This window comes from Lissotriton vulgaris, chromosome 2_1, assembly GCF_964263255.1.
Source record: "Lissotriton vulgaris chromosome 2_1, aLisVul1.2, whole genome shotgun sequence".
Lineage (NCBI taxonomy): Eukaryota > Metazoa > Chordata > Amphibia > Caudata > Salamandridae > Lissotriton > Lissotriton vulgaris.
Genome location: NC_141687.1, coordinates 92,087,154 through 92,105,032, shown reverse-complemented (window position 1 = coordinate 92,105,032; position 17,879 = coordinate 92,087,154). Strand labels below are relative to the sequence as shown.

The 17,879-nt window shown below is 51.2% G+C and overlaps 1 protein-coding gene across 6 annotated transcripts in view; it reads left to right on the top strand.

Annotated features, from left to right (window-relative positions):
• The window catches only part of CLUH (CLUH binding protein of NUMT mRNA), a 440,989-nt gene that overhangs the window by 387,553 nt on the left and 35,557 nt on the right, over window positions 1-17,879 (top strand). For all 6 annotated transcript variants that reach the window (XM_086954526.1, XM_086954524.1, XM_086954527.1 and 3 more), the window contains exons 23-24: window positions 8,802-8,895; window positions 11,423-11,557. In XM_086954526.1, the coding sequence (XP_086810652.1) occupies window positions 8,802-8,895; window positions 11,423-11,557 (229 nt within the window). The remainder of the gene's footprint in view (window positions 1-8,801; window positions 8,896-11,422; window positions 11,558-17,879) is intronic.

Genomic DNA, 17,879 nt, shown 5'->3' with positions numbered 1-17,879 from the left:
TTTACCTGTCTGCTGGGCCTCTTCGTTTTACAGCACATGATACTCAATTAACTTCAGCTGAAGCATTTTATCAAACGCAGTTGACTTTGTACAAAAGGAAGAGCACGTTTTGTATTCCAGGCAGAAGTTAGGCATGGAAATGCACGAACCCCTTATTCTCAGGACTCCTGGGCCCCCTTGGGGGTCTCGCCCTACAGATTGAAGACCTCTGCCCTAGACACTAACATGTACTGGTGTGAGGAATTGGTGGATGCCAGGGGACTGGACACCTCTCCAGATACTGGCATGCTCTCCTCCTACCATGGCTACTGAGAGGGAGCCTCTTTTGCAGGGGTAGTAAGAAGGGCGTCCAAGGTCCTGGAACTTACCCTACCTTTGGTGGCAGTCAAGACTGATGTCTTGACTGAGTTGCTTCAGCCGGTAACCTCCTCAGAACAGCTTCTCCCATTTAATTAGGCCCTCATGGACGTTCTGCTTGGGATTGGTGCAACTCTTGCAAAGGAGGTCCTGTGAACAGGAGGTTTGACCACCACCACCCCACTGCCTGAGGGGAACCCAATTTCCTCATGCAGCACCCTAACCTAGGAGAGCTTGGTGCCCCACCTCCTGTGTAAATCCTGGCACATTATCTAGCACTCAACCAGATAGAGAATCCAAAACCCTATATAGCTTAGAAAAGAAATTGTTTTCTTCCACCAGCCTGGCACTGTAGTCCACGCATGGGTGCCTTTTGGGCCGTTACTCCCAGGCACTGTGGAATTTGGTTGTGCAGGTGCTGCCCATAGTCCCGGAGGAGAACCAGGCAACCCTCAAGCAATGACAGATGGGAGAGATGCAGACAAGTTCCCAATCAGATGTGGGCTGGACACAACCAATTCGCTAGGCAGAGCGGTTTCTTCGTCAGTGGCCTTGCGACGCCACGCCTGGCTGAGGACTATTTGCTTTTCTGGGGATGTCCAAGCGTGGCTTATGGACATGGCCGTTGATTGCTCTCCCCTCTTTGAAGGCAAGGAGGAACTCATGCTGAAGCGCTTAAAGGACAGCAGAGTTTCGACCAGGTCTTTAGCCCTTTCGATGTCCCTTGCCAATCCCAGTCCGCCTTTTGCTCCTTTCGTGGCCACAGAAGGGGCTTCCAGCCATGTCTTCACCTGCCCAGCCACCACGGTGCTCAAGCTTCTAAGCGTCTACGTGGCTGAGGATGCTGGACCCACCGACCCTGTGAGTCGGGCAGCCAGAGGTCCAGCCAGTTCACTCCCGCCCGCCCCCTCCCCCCCCCCCCCCCTTCCCCGTGGGCTCTGGGTCGAAGCGGCATCGACGTCGAGGGGTAGGACGTCAAGACCTCGGACGAGGCAGACGTCGAGGACTTCACCGGCGTCAACACACCATCGACGGCGTGATGTGTCACAAAGACGAAGGCGCTCCCCGTCACGGCGACACCACCGTCGACGCAAAGGTCAACGTCGAGGAGGGATAATTCGACATCCAGGAGAAGACACTCGACGTCGAGGAGTTCGTCGACGTCTGGAAGGTCGATGTCTAGAAAAGAGAAGTCGAAGAGGTCGACGTTGAGGAGAGAAAATTCGACATCAAGGAGGAAGTCAACGCCCAGGACGGTGTCTAGTGCCTCTGTGGTTAGTGTTTCAGCTTCATCGACGAGTCCCCGGTCGCGGCAGCGCTGGCACTCGTCCGCAGAGAGGTCTGCCTCCAGAGCATCCTCCCCGAGGCCTGCTCGTAAGAAGAGGAGAGTGCTTGTGTCACCAGAATCTGATTATTCACGGACCTATTCGCCCTCAAGGCCCAGGACACCCATGTGTTTGAATTTATGTCTCCTGCTCTTCCGCCTCACAAACCGCCTCCTCCGCCTCCACCTCCTCTGCCTCCACCACCTCCGCCTCCACCACCTCCGCCTCCTCTTCCACCGCTGCCCCGGCCTCCACATCCGCAGCCTGGGATTCCGGCTCAACCTCTTCCTCAGCCTCCTGGGCCGGTGGTTCCTGTAATTCCCAGAAATCCAAGGTCAAGATCCAGAGGGAGGCGTCGCTCTCGCAGTGAGCGTAGATCTTCGAGAAGGTCACGTCATCGTCGTCACAGGGAGAGGTCGCGGTCCAGGTACACGGACTCATCCAGCGACAGGAGGTATTCTCCCACTTTGTCGGACTCACCTCCTACAAGAGTGTCACCTGAGGATGAGGATGAAAGTGTTTCCCCCTGTTAGGCGTCAGTTACCTTCATGGGAGCTGAATGTGGTTCTGTCTCGCTTGATGAAGGAACATTTTCAACCTATTCATAAGGCTTCACTACAGCATTTATCTTGGAAGGCGGCCTTCCTTGAGGCTATTACATCGGCCCTCGGGGTGAGTGAAATCCAGGCCTTGTGTTGCCAAGAACCTTATACAGTAGTTCATGCTTCTGAGGTCGTGATGCGAACTCACCATAAGTTCCTTCCTAAAGTGATTTCTGATTTCCATACTTTCGCAAAACACTGCTTTCTGGACTCTGATGCCAGAGCATACGCTCAGGTTGGGCAGGCTTCGTTGAGAAATCTGTTTGCGCAGTAGTGGTGTTGTCTGTTTCCTCCACCGCTGGTTTGGGTGTTGCGATGGGCTTGCCATTCTATTCACGAGATTATGACTATAGAGAGAGATCCCCTACTACAGAAGGAGTAGTTTCTTACCGGTAACTTCAGTTCTGTAGTCGGGGTATCTCTGTTATAGTCATAAGCGCCCACCCTCCTCCCCGGTGGATGAACAGATAATGTACTGTATGCTACAGGCCTGGCTTTATACACCTTCAAAAAGAACTGAAATAAAAGGCCTTTGGCTGTGCATCCTGGGATACCGAGGGTCTCTGGATAATTCCTTAAAGGCACGGTATCTCTTTTCCAGACACATATGGCAGCCTATGGGGCTTGTCTGTCCAACCCTTCCTCTCTATCATTACAAAGGATTTTGTGAAGGGGAGTTTCTCTGAGTGTGAAACTTAACAAAGTGTGTTAAATTTAATATTATTTGGCTATCCTTTTCACTTTGAGATGAAGTGCTGGCCAATGTAGCCTTGTAGTTTTAGGCTGAATAGAGATACCCCTACTACAGAACTGAAGTTACAGGTAAGAAACGAATCCTTCTTTGCTCTTCTGGTGTGGAAAGTTGTGAAAAGAAACTGATGTCAGCGTGCTGGGGTGGTGCCTCTATGATCTGAAAGAAACAGGTTAGTATTAGATTCCTTACCTTAGAATATCCCCAGGCGTCCGATTGGATCCGGAAACTTTTGCGTAGCAATACCCCTGCGCGTCGGTAGGCGTCGTCCGCGGCTCCGCGTCCGTTGTTGGCGTCGTTAGCGCCGGAATGACGTCGCCAGAGTACTTAGACGCCGCCCTTGTGCGCTGACGTCAGTTCTTCTTTTTTCCGCGCCAGCTAGCGCAGATCCGGAGAAGCTCTACCCTTAGTCAATTTTTTACTAAACTTTTTTGATCTTTTGATCTGTTTTTCTCGAGTCGTTTGACTCCTACGGTGTCGGTAGGGATGCCCGGGTTCAAACCCTGCGTCGATTGCAGCCGACTGATGTCGATTACCGACCCCCATCGCCGGTGTCTTCATTGTTTGGGCCCGACCACGACGACCAAGCCTGCTCCGATTGTCGGGCTCTGACGTCCAAAGCTAGACGGGAGCGGTCCCGCTAGCGACTTGAGCTCCGGCAGGCGGGCCCTTGCCGTTCAAGGTCCCGGTCCAGGAGGAGGTCGAGGGACCGGTCACAGGGTCGGAGTCGTCGTAGCTCCGAGATTTGGCATCGGTCTTAGGGCTCAAGATCCTCAGGTAAGAGGCAGGAGAGGTCGGGAAGGCGTCATCGCTCTAACGACACCACTGCCCCCCCCCCCAACTCTGCCACAATGTCCGGAGGGGGTTCGGACTAAACTCGCCCAAGCCCTTGCGGAGGGTCGAGATGCGGCACGCTATTCCATCAGGTGTGGGCTGGATACCACGGACTCACTAAGCAGAGCGATGACAACGACAGTGGTGGTTCGACGCCACGCCTGGTTGAGGACCGCCAACTTTTCGGCTGATGTCCAGGCCACCCTTCTGGACATGCCGTTTGATGGCCGTCGCCTCTTTGGCGACAAAGCAGACCATGCGCTTGAGCGTTTTAAGGACTCCAGGGCTACAGCCAAGACCTTGGGCCTCCTGTCGCCACGCAAACAAACGGGTGCCTTTCGCTCCTTTCGTGGCCAAGGAAAAGGCGCTCCCACACGTGCTGCCAGCCACGCAACGCAGACTAATACACAGCGCGGTCGCGGACGTGGAAACCACCATGGCCGGGGACAACGGCGAGGCCAGTCCACACCTTCCTCTGCAGCATGCGCCTCAAAACCCTCCTAGTCCGTGCTTTCAGGCCCATATGACGCCAGTGGGGGTCAGGGTTCGCCATCACCACTTCCACTGGCGCACTGTCACGTCGGACAAGTTGGTGCTGCAAATCGTCCGAAGGGGCTACTCCCTCCCCTTCGAGGCGACCCCTCCAGCCATGCCACCGCAATACAACCGCGTGTCGGGGATCACTTGCAACTTCTACCCTCTTGGCCAATTGGGCCATCAAGCGCGTTCCTGGGCCGGAAGTAGGGTGTGGTTTTTACTCCCACTACTTTCTGGTACCCAAGAAGGGCAAAGGGGGCCTGCGCCTTATCTTGGAACTACAGAACGTCAACGGCTTCCTCTGGAAAGAGAAGTTCAAAATGCTGACATTGGCTCAGGTCTTAGCTGCCCTGGACCCAGGAGACTGGATGGTAGCGTTGGACTTGCAGGACGCTTATTTCCATATCCCCGTCCTGCCAGCACACCGGCGCTACCTGCGGTTCACGGTAGGCCACGAGCACTTTCAGTTTACCGTGCTCCCCTTCGGCCTTACCAGCGCCCCACGGGTGTTCACGAAAGTGATGGCGGTGGTCGCAGCTCATCTGCGCAGGTTAGGGGTTTCAGTCTTCCCCCTACCTCGACGACTGGTTGTTGAAGGCGGGCTCGCCCCAGACAGTCGTCAGCCACCTCCAGACAACGGCGGACCTCCTGCATCAGCTGGAGTTTTCCATCAATGTGCCGAAGTCACACCTGTGCCCCTCTCAGAAGCTCTTTTTCATCGGAGCGGTCCTCGACTCGGCGCAGTTTCGGGTTTATCCTCCCGAACAGCGGGTCCGGTATATTCAGGCTCTGATCCCAATCTTTCAGCCTTTATCCCAGGTCTCGGTCAGGTTGACGCTGCGGCTTCTGGGGCTGATGGCCTCCTGCATCCTTCTGGTGCATCACGTCCGGTGGCGGATGCGGGCTCTGCAATGGGACCTGAAGTTTCAGTGGGCCCAGCATCGGGGTAACCTGTCTGATCATGTCCTGATCTCGGAGGGCACTGCGAGATGGCTGCACTGGTGGCTCACGGACTGCGATTGGGTCAGCAGCAGATCCTTCTCCCTTCCCCAACCGGAGCACGTAGTTGTGACGGACGCGTCCCTCCAGGGCTGGGGAGGCCACATGGGAGAGGCGGAGATCAGAGGCCTCTGGTCTCTGGCGGAGTCTCGGCTTCATATCAACCTTCTGGAGCTGCGGGCTATTCGTCTAGCACTGAAGGCATTCCTCCCCTCAGTCCGGGGGAGTGTAGTGCAGGTGTTCACTGACAACACCACCGCCATGTGGTACTGCAACAAACAGGGCGGGGTGGGGTTATGGACCCTCTGCCAGGAGTCTCTGCGCCTCTGGCAGTGGCTGTAACATCCGGGGGTGACCCTTGTGGTTCAACACCTGGCAGGTTCTCTGAACGCCAGGGCGGACGAGCTCAGCCGAAGGTGCCTGATGGATCACGAATGGCGTCTGAACTCTGACGTGGCGCAAGGCCTCTTTCTGCAGTGGGGAGAGCCTTGGTTAGATCTATTCGCCACCGAAGAGAACGCGCAATGTCATCAGTTCTGCTCGTTGGAATTTCCAAGGCGGCACTCGCTTGGGGACGCTTTTCGTCGCAAGTGGAGTTGCAGTCTGTTGTACGCCTTTCCGCCTATACCACTTCTGCCCAGAGTGCTGAAGAAAATCAAGCGCGACCGGGACCAAGTCATCCTTGTGACTCCGGACTGGGCACGAATGTACTGGTATCCCGAGCTGCTCAGTATGTCAGTCGATCCCCCGATTTGTCTGCCTCTTCAGGAGGACCTTCTGTTGCAGCAGCAGGGGACGGTCCTCCACCCGAACCTGTCCAGTCTCCACCTCCATGCTTGGAGATTGAGCGGCGACAGTTGAGGCCATTTGACTTGCCTCCTGAAATCTGTACTGTGATTCTGGCAGCCAGGCGTCCCTCCACAAAGTCGGTATACGCCTGCAGTTGGAACAGATTTGTGGCATGGTGCACAGCAAAGGCTGTGGATCCTCTCAATGCCCCTCTTTCTGAGGTTCTCCTCTTCTTTCTCTTGCCCAGTAGGGCTCTGCTCTGGGCACTATCAAGGGCTACCTTTCTTCTCTTTCAGCCTTCTTAAGGCTACCTGATCAGCCTTCTTTGTTCAAGTCCCCCATTGTAAATAGGTTCTTGAAGAGCATCACTCTTATGTCCCCCCTGTTCCTTTCTTGATGCCTCAGTGGGACTTGAATGTTGTACTAACTTGTCTGATGTGCGCTCCCTTCGAGCCGCTTCACAACTGTCCTATCCGTCTTCTTACCCATAAGACTGCTTTCCTAGTTGCCATCACCTCTGCCAGGAGAGTGAGTGAGCTCCAGGCTCTTTCTTCCAAACCTCCTTTACTATCTGTCCATCCGGATAAGGTTGTGTTGCGGACAAGACCCTCTTTCCTACCCAAGGTAGTCACAACCTTCCATATTGGGCAGTCCATCACCTTGCCCACCTCCTTTCCGCCTCTGCATCCCTCTAAAGAGGAAGAGGGGCTCCACCGTCTGGACCCAAAACGTGCGCTTTCCTTCTTTCTGTATTGCACACGCCAGTTCCGGGTGGATGACCAACTCTTTGTTAGTTACGTGGCAGCTAAGAAGGGACGGGCGGTGCAGAAACAGACCATCTCTCGGTGGGTCGTTTTGTGCATCAAGGCATGCTACTCCTTGGCTAAAAAGGAACCTCCTGTTGGGCTGAGGGCCCATTCCACTCGGGCCACAGCGGCTACTACTGCCCTGGGTCAGGGAGTCCCCTTGCAGGACATCTGTCAGGCAGCTACGTGGGCCTCGCTGCACACGTTCGCAAGACACTACTGCCTCGACAGCCAAGTCCGGAGGGATGGCTTCTTTGGCTGTTCCGTCCTCCAGGACTTTGTGATGTGATGATTGGTTCGCAGACCCACCACCGGGGTTGGTATTGCTGGGGTAACTATTCTAAGGTAAGGAATCTAATACTGACATGTTTCTTTCAGATGAACAAGTTACTTACCTTCAGTAACGATATATCTGAAAGAAACAGTAGTTAGTATTAGATTCCTTACCGACCCACCCATCCTCCCCGTTCTGCGAACCGATATCTAGGGTTAAGGTCATCCCATTTCAGGGCCCTAGTTTCATGGCACCAGTGTTGGTTCTATCATGGCTCTGCGTATCTGGCGCGGAAAAGCTGTGTGTAAGAACTGACGTCAGCGCGCGAGGGAGGCGTCTAAGTACACCGGCAACGTCATTCCGGCACTAACAACGCCGACGACGAATGCGCAGCCGCGGACAACGTTCTACCGACGCGCAGGGGTATTGCTACGCAAAAGTTTCCGGGTCCAGTCTGACGCCTGGGGATATTCTAAGGTAAGGAATCTAATACGAACTACTGTTTCTTACAGATATATCGTTACCGAAGGTAAGTAACTTGTTCGACACTGCGCATGTCTCATCTGGGTAGGATGACGCTGCCACCTACCAGCGTGCAGGTGTAATGCTCACAAAAAGTTTCCGGATCCAGTCTGACGCCTGGGAATAATTCTAACATAAGGAATGCGGCAAGACAGTCTCTACCAGATAAGTCGTTACCGAAGGTAAGTAACCTGTTCATTATGAGTTGGCCTGGTTCATTGTTGTGGGAAAACAATTTCTCTGATCAGCAAAAGGGGGGAATGGGCTTGGCAGTTCCAAAAATTTATTTTATTAGAGAGCCAAAGCCATAACCCTGAAGAACTGTAAAATAACAAACAAATGGTTAATGCTACAGGGATATTGTAGTCCCCAGTTAGCCTATCCATTCATTTTCGAGAAGTGGCTTTCAGTTTAATTCAATTTAAATTGCAGCTGTTATGCTGGATCCTCCAGCAAGCACTACAGTATGTTATCGGGAGGGAATTGTCACTACACTCAACACATATTTCTGATAGGAGACAAAGGGATTGCATAGCTACTTTAGGCCATAAAGTGTAAGGCGAAATTCCTTAAACATCTAGTGCTTCTAGCAGGATAATCTTCCCATCTGCTGAGACCCCTACGCAGGACTTTCCAACTGGCACATGGCTTTACCATTGAGCATAGTGGCCTTTGGGATTTTATTTCCCCTTTTGGGAAAATTGTGTTTTCCCCATTTAGTGACTACTTTTACAAAGAGCTGTTTAATATTTTGTTTTCTTATTGGCTTTTAGTTTCTTGCTTTTATCTCCATTACTTAGAAAACCTGCACAATCTATGTAATACAGCACATGTTAACTTATTTACCCATCTCACTCTAATAATTAAACTCTTAACTAACCAAATGTCAGCTTTTATTGTCCAACCCGACCCATTTTAGGAGGGTTGAATCCTCGCAACCAAGGGGTTGTCTTGCAGGTGCTAGTCTCCAGTGTAAAGGCTTAAAGGGTGTTTATTTGCTTTCAGCCATCATCTTGTTGCCCGGGTGTATGAAAGTAAAGCAGAGTTTCGATCAGCACTACAGCATGAAAAGGAAGGCTACACGATCTACAAAACTCAGGTTTGGCTTCAGCATACAGTGCTCTTTTGTAGCTGTAGAGTTGTGAAATTGAGTCCTTCAGTGTAGTGGGGAGTGCCTCGTGGACAGAATTAGGGTGTCCCACATTACTTTGTCATGTTACTTGTAAATGTGTGGTAATGTGAAGTACCAGCTCTTAACTGCTGCAGGCATCATCTTGAAAACGCAGAGCCTCAAAAACTGCTGCTCAAGGTCAACATAAGTCACTTTCTGTACTTGCTTGTCCAGGAGTTCACAGAGCATGTGAATATGTAGCAGTAGAAGGTTCCATTAAGGATAGAAATGGCCATTCGATCGGTCATGCCGTATGCAGAGGTAAATGTAAATGTAATGTATGTGTCTTGTAAAGCGCACTGCTGCCCTGAGGCGTCGTGGCGCTGTAGACCGCTGGGGAACCCGTCCTGGCTATCCCTGTGAGATGGTCCCTACTGGGTATCTCCAAGGTGAAACCAGGCATCGCCGGCGAATGTGGGGGGCCGTTGTAGAGATGAGGCAAGCTAATGCCCAGAGTTGCCGAGTGTGATCCCTGGTTAGAGTAGGCACCGAGGCGAGAATTATCGAGTCCGCTGACCTTGGTCCACGACCCTGCCGCGTCGGGAATTGAACCCTGGTCCCGGGCCGTTCTCTGCGTCCGGGTCTGCCGCCTCTAACCATTGAGCCACACCACTCCACCGAAGAGTAGAGAACAGAAACTAAACCATGTTCTAAGTTATGTTGATTGGGTAACTGAGCTAAAACACTTTCTGAGGATCTTTTTGGCAGTTATGCAGAGTCACAGGTTTATCATAGAGACATACTCTTCATCCTAGTGTACTCTAAGCTATAGAGATCCGCCCCTGCCCAGTCGAACTAATAATATTGTCTGGTCGAGCTATACTAGTACTCTTGCAGTGGTATGGGCCAGGTAGCTCTCCCATGGGCTGTGAAAACTGCCATGCTCACCACTGCTTCGTGAGAGCACCTGCAGGGCTACATCTGAAGTGCGCCCACAGAGATATGAAATCTTCGGTTTTCACTCTCTTTTGCATGTGTCCCCATTTAATTTAAAATGTCTTTTTCTTTTCTTGAAGGGTATCTTACTAGTCACTCTATGCACACATGGGTTTTCTATGCTGTGGTGCAGCGGCCAGAACGGCTGACTCCGGGGTTAACAATTTAATTGCTGGCAGCAGCTCAGCTCAGCATCATGTGACTCTGGGCAGTAGCTCACTTAATCTCCCCGACGGCCCCCAGCAGCTTGAAACCCCTAAGGGGTGATATGTTTGCGCATTACAAATAGGAATTATTATTATTATGTTGTGTGATAAATGAGATCCTCTTATAACCTGTAGATGCTGCTGTATGGAGGATTCAGCGCTGCTCCACAGACTATGTTAATGTCCCAGGGACCACAGACGGTGCCAGGGTCACGTGCTATAGCGAGCCTCCATACCTTACTACAGGACAGAATCTTCCCCTGCCTCCCTTTAAAAGTAACTGGCAGTATCCTTACTCTTGACTTTTTACCAGGGTTATGAGCCAAATGAATGGTAAAGCATCGTGCTTGACGTCCATCGTCTCTGCCTACCACCTGTGTTATGGTCTCTTCAAGAGTGGTAGTTTTCCTTCATCTGTTAGTAGACCGGTTCCAGATGATTTATGATTTTGGCTTGGTTCAAGCTCTATTTTCCTGGTGGTCTTTTTTCAGAGTTCTCTGAATACTTCTGGGATTGTGAGATCCCTTTGATTACCTGAGCGAAGGGGTACAAATAAATGTCAAACTACAAGGGTATCACAAAGGATCCATACGGCAATGGTGTACAGTATGTTTAGCCTGCACTAGCTGATGCACTTCAGAAATAATGGCTGACGTTTAGGGAAAATTGGTTCCTATGTGTTTCATCAGTGTCGAAGGCTGTGGGATTGATTATGGACTTGTAGCCTTTTGAAAGGAGTGAGTATGTAACAAGAGGAGTACTGAAGCAGAGCATGGCCAGAACTTCAGGCAGGCACAACCACAGAACTGGAGGCTGTCCTTTGGTATATTAAGTGCAGTGTTGTTTGAAAGATTCAGAAGTGAGAAAAGTATTGGTCCTTTGCAATTTTCCAAATCATTCATTATTTTATATTTCTGACGCCAGGTTCCAATGAAGGATGTGAAAACAAAAGTTATAAAATATTGCATTTGAGTTTCAAAAGTACGTTTATTTAAGAATAACAGTTAATCAACAATACTTCGTACAAATAATCAATTGAAGAAAAAGATTACAAATAAATAAGTTAATTGATAAATAAATAAAGAATATTGATGATACTTAGTTACATTGAAATTGAAAAGAAGAGCTCAATGTGTTCCTTGCTTGATTAAAACATTGCCCTATACCTGACATCAGCCTGGTAACTAAATGGGATCAGCTATGACCTACTTTGGAAAAGCACCAGTTTTGTTGAGTGACCTGCAATGGAAGGTTAATGCCCACTACTAGAATTCACCATCATGTGAAATTAAAAACTTTTCTTTCATTTTCAGTTTGGGGAACAGCACGAAAAGACAAAGGAGAGCTCTGAGTACCTGAAACACCTCACACAACAAGCAGTGTCTCTTCAGCGCACAATGAACGAGATTTATAAGAACGGATCCAATGCCAATATCATGCCTCTCAAGGTAACTGCAGTCTGCTAGGGTCAGATATCCATCTCCTGATCAGACTGTTGAGTCATCCTGCATTTCCAGACGAGCATTATTGCAGCAAAAAGCAGCCATGGTGCATTTCATTTGTACATAAACAAAAGGAATCCTACTCACAGTGGAAGTGGAAACGTGTCTACCACATGTGTGGGGACATGCATTGTTTTGTAAAATACCCCTTACACACCAACAGGCCCCTTGGTGTCATGCTGCATCATCGGGGTCTTCGCACCCCTCTAACGGGATGCGGTGTGCTGCGACCTTCGACTACGCGGGAGCACTGAAAGTTGGACTATGTGTGGTGTGTGTGGTGGAAGTGGTAGGGGTACTTAAATGTGAGTGGTGGGATATAGTGAAGGTTTACAAAGTACCTGGCTCGTGGGTGTATAGGAAAAAACTTTATTCACAACCCCGGGCTGGTACTGTTAAAAAGAAGTGCAGTGTGAGGTAATTAACTGTTGTGATTATGGACAGTACCTCTGGTGCCGCCGCATCCCGTTAGAGGGGTGCGAAGACCCCGATGATGAAGCATGACACCAAGGGGCCTGTTGGTGTGTGAGGGGTATTTTACAAAACACTGCGTATCCCCACACATGTGGTAGACACGTTTCCACTTCCACTGTGAGTAGGATTCCTTTTGTTTATGTAACAGTGCCCTTGGAGTAAGAATCCTATCTCTATACTCTACCTCCCTCCTGTTGTTTTTTTGTGCATTTCATTTGTACCCATTCAGGAAAGACCGTGTAATTGGACATCTAGAAGCAGAGGGATTATCAAATGCATGCTACTGTTAACTTTGTTTCTTTCTCTGTTACATCTGGTCTTTGTGCTCACTATTTTGGAAATGGCCCCAATCAACAGGGATTACTTTTTCCACCTTCCTGCATATCCTTATTTCTTTCCGGATTGTTCTTCCATCTCCTTTCCTCTACTACTTTATACCTTTTTAATGCCTCTCCCTAGCCTGGTCAGCATTATCGATCCTGCTTGTTTTCTCCTCAAATATTCCATCTCGAAAACATGTCTCTTTCATATTCATAAAATCCACATCATCCTCCCCTTGTCTCTTTTCACAGCACCTCTTTTACTGTGACCCCTTAACTCCTGTGCTCTTTTTCTCAGTCTCCAATCTGTTTTCGATGTTTCCATCTTGCTGCCTTTCTGATCCACTGGCACGTAGCCCATACTTCATGCCTCAGAACTCTCCGTTTGCATCTGTTTCATCTGCAATTGCACTGCTATGTTTTATATTTAACTACATCAGAAGCCTCACAACCCCATGCCTTTTAAATCCTGATCAGCTGTGCATCCTTCCCCAGCTTTTTCTCTTTTCTCCCTTGTAGGAAGGTGGATACCTGAGTATGGTTGCCCCCCAACTTTTTGCCTAGTGTTTAGCTGGTTTTCGACTGAGTTGGCCTGGGATCCTACTATTTAGGACCACATGCTATCTGCTCTCTCTGTAAAATGGACTCCATGTACTGTAGGTAAATACCAAATTGGATATTGGGTCACCTTTGTGAGTCCCTGTATAGTGTACCATAGGTACCCAGGGCATAGGTGCACCCAAGGCCTACCAGGGGCTGCAGCATATATTATGCCAGCCCTGGCTGGCCACCTAAATTGACACAACTGGTTGATCACTCAGCTGGGGCAAGGTCATGTAATCACCCCTTGCTTAGGTATAGTATTCCTATACCTACCTTATATATAGACACATAGTAACCTATAAGTCACTCCTATGGCAGGCCTTAACAATCCTGGAGGCAGAGTGCTTGGTTATGTGTGAGATGGTGCTCTAGCATGAGCTGAGCCTGTCTGCACCTTTCGGAACCATGTCCTTATAGCTGTTCTATGATATTGCTATACCATATACTTTTAAGTGCATTATAATCCTCGCGGTTGAATGCTAACTTTGGTTTGGCTTTATCCAAACATGTCGTGTAAGGTGTCATACACTTTGGAATACTACCCCCGCGCCAATTCTGGCGACGGGGGTAGCATTCCACCCTTCTAGAGGGAGAAGACATGTTGAAACTACTGTACCCGGTTAAAGTTAACCAGAGCCCCAGCATCACAAAATGGATGCTGCTGCCACAGACACAAGTCTGACCTGCTGCTGCTGGGAGTCCTTCCAGTCACGGAGGTTTGGACAGTAGGTTTCCTGCTTGGGGAGGTGCGAGCACCACCCCAGACAGGAGGATGTGTATTGGGACAGGGAGGGCTGAATAGATTGAGACACTGCCTGGAGCACACTAGGTGCTTCATGCATACCCCAGTTCAAACCGGTTGCTGGGGCTCTCCAACCCCAGCTCTGGCGTGAAACTGGACAAAGGAAAGGGGGTGTAACCACCCCCCTTCCTGGTCCCACCCATAGGAGGGACCTAGTGAGCAAAGCAGCCCACTTTAGTTGTATAAAGGTAGGAGCTGACCCAGGAGACTTTAGATTAATCCTGGAATCGACTTGAGACGAAACTCTGGACCCTTCGACATTCACCTGAGCTGAAGACTGAAGAATCTCCCTTGTGGCCAAGGAGTGACCACCCTGGGGAACCATCCAGCTTGCTTTTTCCCCGTTTCTGCCGGAACCCGAGCACAGAGCCTGACAAGACTTCGACTCCCGTACCCCTCTGACCCCACTGCACGACTCCAGCACAGCTGAGCCCCGTGGAAGGCGTCGGAACCCGTGGAACCAGGCAACTTGGAAAGTCTTCAACTTGCTAACAGCGCCGCTCCTGAGGCATCCTCAAAGCTGTGCACTGGGGACTGAGACACCCCTACACCGAGCTCCACCTGCACTGAAGATCAGCCCTCCACACTCAACGAGATCTGCTTGTGTTCTGCTCGAAGCGTTGTCCGGTTGCTGGCCAGTTGGCTAGTAGCCCTGTGGCGACGATCCTTTTACAAATCCATTGCTGGTCTGGTTGCTCCAGACTGGCCCTTTCTTCCCTGAAGAGGTGAAGTACCTCAGACCCTCCTGGTCTGCACCAGAAGCCTTTTGTGTATCCTGCCCGGGTTGCCTTTGCTTAGGCTTGTTGGCTCCGATCTTGAAGCCGACCCCTCCATCTGCGAGAACCTTCTTGGGACAGCTCGTCTCCTGCACCTGGCCGTCCTCGACGCCTCCTGGTCCGCGTGGCTGCAACAACCAGCTTCACGACAGCACCTGATTGCTCCTCAACGACGTCTGGTTCCTTCCTGGTTCCACCCGGTCACTGGCTAGTGACCCAGACTCTGTCCCCTCTGCTTTCAGGTCCTCTTCAACTCCGATCCACCCTTGGATCCACCCGGGCATCTTCCTCCTGGTCGCCTGCAGCATCTTCTTCCAAGGCTCCATAGGAAACAACGAGGAAACCCGGCACACTTTGACACCTATGCACCCGCAGCCCGTGGGTGAGGTAACGCGAGTACTTCGGTGGTCCTGTAGGGATTGACTATCCTAGTGTCTAGTTTTGTTAGTTGTGTAATCCTAGTTAGACCGGAAGTGTCCTAAAACTTCATTACTTACCTTTTTAAGTTCCTATTGACTTTCTATTGACTCTCGCGTGAGTGTACTGACACTACACGCGCCGCCTGTGGGCCTGGTGCAGCCTAACCTAAGGGTCAGATAGTGTAGCCCCAGCGATTCCCTAGGCCTCTTCCTTTGCCAAGTCTTGGTTCTTCTACCACTTACTTAGTATATGGTTTTACGCGCCCCTAGGGCCTAACTGTAAATTGTGCTATTTAAAGTATTTCTAAGTGTAACTTGTTGTGTGCTTTTGCCTCTGACCTCATAAAGAGTTCAGAGGAGTGTGTTAGTGAATAAATACATATATATTTTATATATATCCTGTGTGGTGTCCTTTCATTTGGTATTCAAGGGGTTACATATGGTAAAACAGCTGGCTTTACACGCCCTCAAGAGTCTTTTAGCCTGACTGTTCTGTCCACGCCACCTCCAGGATAGCTGGTCTATAAGGTTGACTTTACAACCATCACCATAAGGGTTGTTTGGACTGGTGCAAGGTGTTCACTAGAATAGTGAACATCATATATCTGAAAGAGACACATTAGTGATAGATTCCTTACCTTAGAATATCCCCAGGCGTCAGACTGGATCCGGAAACTTTGCGTAGCAGTACCCTTGCGCGTCGGTAGGCGTCGTCTGCTTCTCCGCGTCCGTCGTCGGCGTCGTGGGCGCCGTGATGGCATCGTCGGAGTACTTAGACGCCGCCTCCGCATGCTAACGTCAGTTCTTCTTTTTTCCGCGCCAGTAAGCGCAGATCTGAAAAAAGCAGTAACCCTTAGTCAATTTTTGACAAAATTTTTTGGATCATTTTTGATCATTTCTCGAAGTCTTACGACTCCGATCGGTGCCGTAGGGATGCCTGGTTTCAAGCACTGCGAGGATTGCGACCGCACGATGTCAGTCACGGATCCTCACCACCTGTGCCTAACTTGTCTAGGCATCGACCACGACGACAAGGCCTGCTCCGACTGCCGGGCCCTCTCTTCGAAGCCAGGCGGGAGCGGTCCCGCAGGCGACTCGAACTCCGGCAGTCGGTCCTGCGCCGTGAGAGGTCCCGGTCCCACGGGAGGTCGAGGGACGTATCGCGGGCTCAAAGCCACCACAGTTCCGAGAGTCGGCAGCACTCCTCCAGGTCGAAGTCGTCATCAGGTAAGAAGCACAAGAAGTCGAAGAGGTGTCATTGCTCTTCTGATTCCCCCGACGCTCGCGCGATGCAGCCGGGGGGTTCGGGTGACACCGCCCACGCGGCTCCGTTGGAGTCGCCGGCGCGCGTCCAGCTCCACACCCTCCCGTCCCTGGGCGAGACGCGACGCCGGAGGAGATCGAGCGCTTCCTCATGGCCATGAGGTCCCTTTCTCCTGCGACGGGCTCCGCTGCGCCTTTGGGCCCAGCGGACCCGTCTGGGGCCCCTAGCGGGTCGGGGTCTTCGGCCTAGACGCCATCGGGTGCTTCACCCCGACGCCGCCGGCGCCTTCGGGCCCCACGCCACATGGCCCCACAGTCCCGACACCGCTGGCACCTTCGGGCCCGGTGCCGCGGGACCCCACTGGACCTTCCTCGGGATCTGGATCGTCGCCTGTGGACCTTACGACCCCCCCCCCCCCCCCCATCCGGCGTCGGTCCTTCAGGTGTCGCCTCCGGCGCCGTCCTCGGGCGGCACCGTCCCCGATGCCTCCTTAGCTCCGGTTCCGACGTCGGCGCCGCTTTCGATGGAGTTTGGAGGGTTTCACTTCTATGAATCGGCCCCATTGATTGAACACCCTGAGTATCAGGAGATGGGTGATGAGGAGAATTGGCAGGGGTCTGAGGACCCTCTGACCCGAGAGTGTCAGTCTCAAGAGGACTGGACAGGGGTGTGAGAAGGTGGCCTGATATGCAGTGGTCACTTTTCTAGTGCCCACTATGTATCAGTCCAGCAACCCTTATTGATGATTGGTTGTAAGTCAACCTTATAGACCAGCTATCCTAGTAGCATGGATACGAGCAGTCTAAGGCTAAAGACTCGAGAGGGCGCGTTAAGCCAGCTGTTTACCACACATATACCCCTTGAATACCAAGTGAAAGGACACCACACAAGTGTTATGAAAATAAACAGTTATTTATTTAAAGATCACAACAGCCCTGTACTCTTTATGAGGACAGGGTACTAAGCACAAACCAAAACTCTTACAAAAATACTTAAGTTAGCACAGTATATACAAATGCCCGAGGGGCACGGAAAACCATATACTCTGAAAGTGGAATGCGAAATTCCTAGCAGGTAAGTACAGTACTAATAGCTTTTGGAATCGCTAGGACTTGACTAGGGAATCGTTAGATTATGTCTAGGAGGCCTAGGGGACTCGGGTGCAGTGTGTGCACTCTCACGCGAGATGCGGGACAAAAGTCTATGGTAGCTAGGAATTAGAAAGTTAGTGTTCTCGGGCGAACCCGACCTGGTAGGGAGAAAACGAAAGTAGATTCTGACCCTTGGATAGTGAGGCTATGCTGGGGCACCGAAATGCCGAAGTTACCTAGCCCAGGGGCTGCAGCTGCATAGGTCTGAAAAGACGTCGGGAATCCTCGTAGACGGACCAGGAGCCGGAAGAAAAGATGCTGGCCGGTGACCAGTGAAGAAAGTTCAGTCGGATCCAAGCCTGGATCTTGAAGATAGATGACACCTGAAAGCAGAGGGGACCAAGTTCGAGACTACTAGCCAGTAGTCAGTGGGCACCAGGAGGGCACCGGATGGTAGCCACCTCGACTAGGTGAGTGGGTGACGCTTGACTCGAAGATCTCACGGACCAGGAGGCGTTG